The sequence below is a fragment of the Perca flavescens genome, unplaced genomic scaffold (genome assembly GCF_004354835.1).
Source record: "Perca flavescens isolate YP-PL-M2 unplaced genomic scaffold, PFLA_1.0 EPR50_1.1_unplaced_scaf_62, whole genome shotgun sequence".
Lineage (NCBI taxonomy): Eukaryota > Metazoa > Chordata > Actinopteri > Perciformes > Percidae > Perca > Perca flavescens.
The window spans coordinates 1,838-2,500 of record NW_021166716.1 but is presented as its reverse complement, the minus strand read 5'-3'; the positions used below and the strand labels follow the sequence as shown (position 1 = coordinate 2,500).

At 42.8% G+C, this 663-nt stretch overlaps 1 protein-coding gene across 1 annotated transcript in view; it reads left to right on the top strand.

The window, feature by feature from the left end:
• LOC114552059 (glutaminase liver isoform, mitochondrial) overlaps positions 1-218 on the top strand; it is a gene marked incomplete at its 5' end in the record, with an annotated part of 27,417 nt that extends 27,199 nt beyond the window's left edge. Inside the window, one exon of the mRNA XM_028572762.1 lies at positions 123-218. Coding sequence (XP_028428563.1) covers positions 123-201 — 79 coding nt within the window. The remainder of the gene's footprint in view (positions 1-122) is intronic.
• Positions 219-663: the final 445 nt, after the last annotated feature.

Below are 663 nucleotides of genomic sequence, written 5' to 3'. Positions count from 1 at the left end.
GAGAGAGGGAGTGATGTAGCTGTGTGTTACATTATGATTGGAGGAGAGAGGGAGTGATGTAGCTGTGTGTGACGTTATGATTGGAGGAGAGAGGGAGTGATGTAATTGTGTCTCTCCACCAGGTGGGGGAGCTCTGCTCTGCAGGAAGCCCGGCGACACAACAGGGAAGCTGTGGTCACACTGCTGCAGGGACACATCTGACCTTTGACCTGTTGGGGGGGGGAAACATCTGACCTTTGACCTGTGGGGGGGGGGAAACGTCTGACCTATGTCATTCTGCTAAATAAAATAAATCCCATTCATTATTGTCTTCAGTTGTTGTTATTTTTCAATAAATTGTATATCCAAATACAAAACACATTTCCTATGAGCTCTTAAAAGGTAATTACTGTTTATTTTTCAACCATATTTTCTGTGTTTTTACATGACATCACGTGTACAAGGTACAAGACCAGGTACAAGATGGCGCCGGTGTCTATGGCTCGCCGTCTGTCTCCGCGTACTCGGTTTGTATTTATGTTATTTGTGACAATTATTATTGCAAATGTCAACACTTTACTGGTCTATGATCGCCAAATACTTTCAGACCTTCGCCCTTTGATTAACAGCTCGGCGTTATGTGAGCATGATGGCCAAAAAAAAAAACTTTTGTCTTTTTTTATT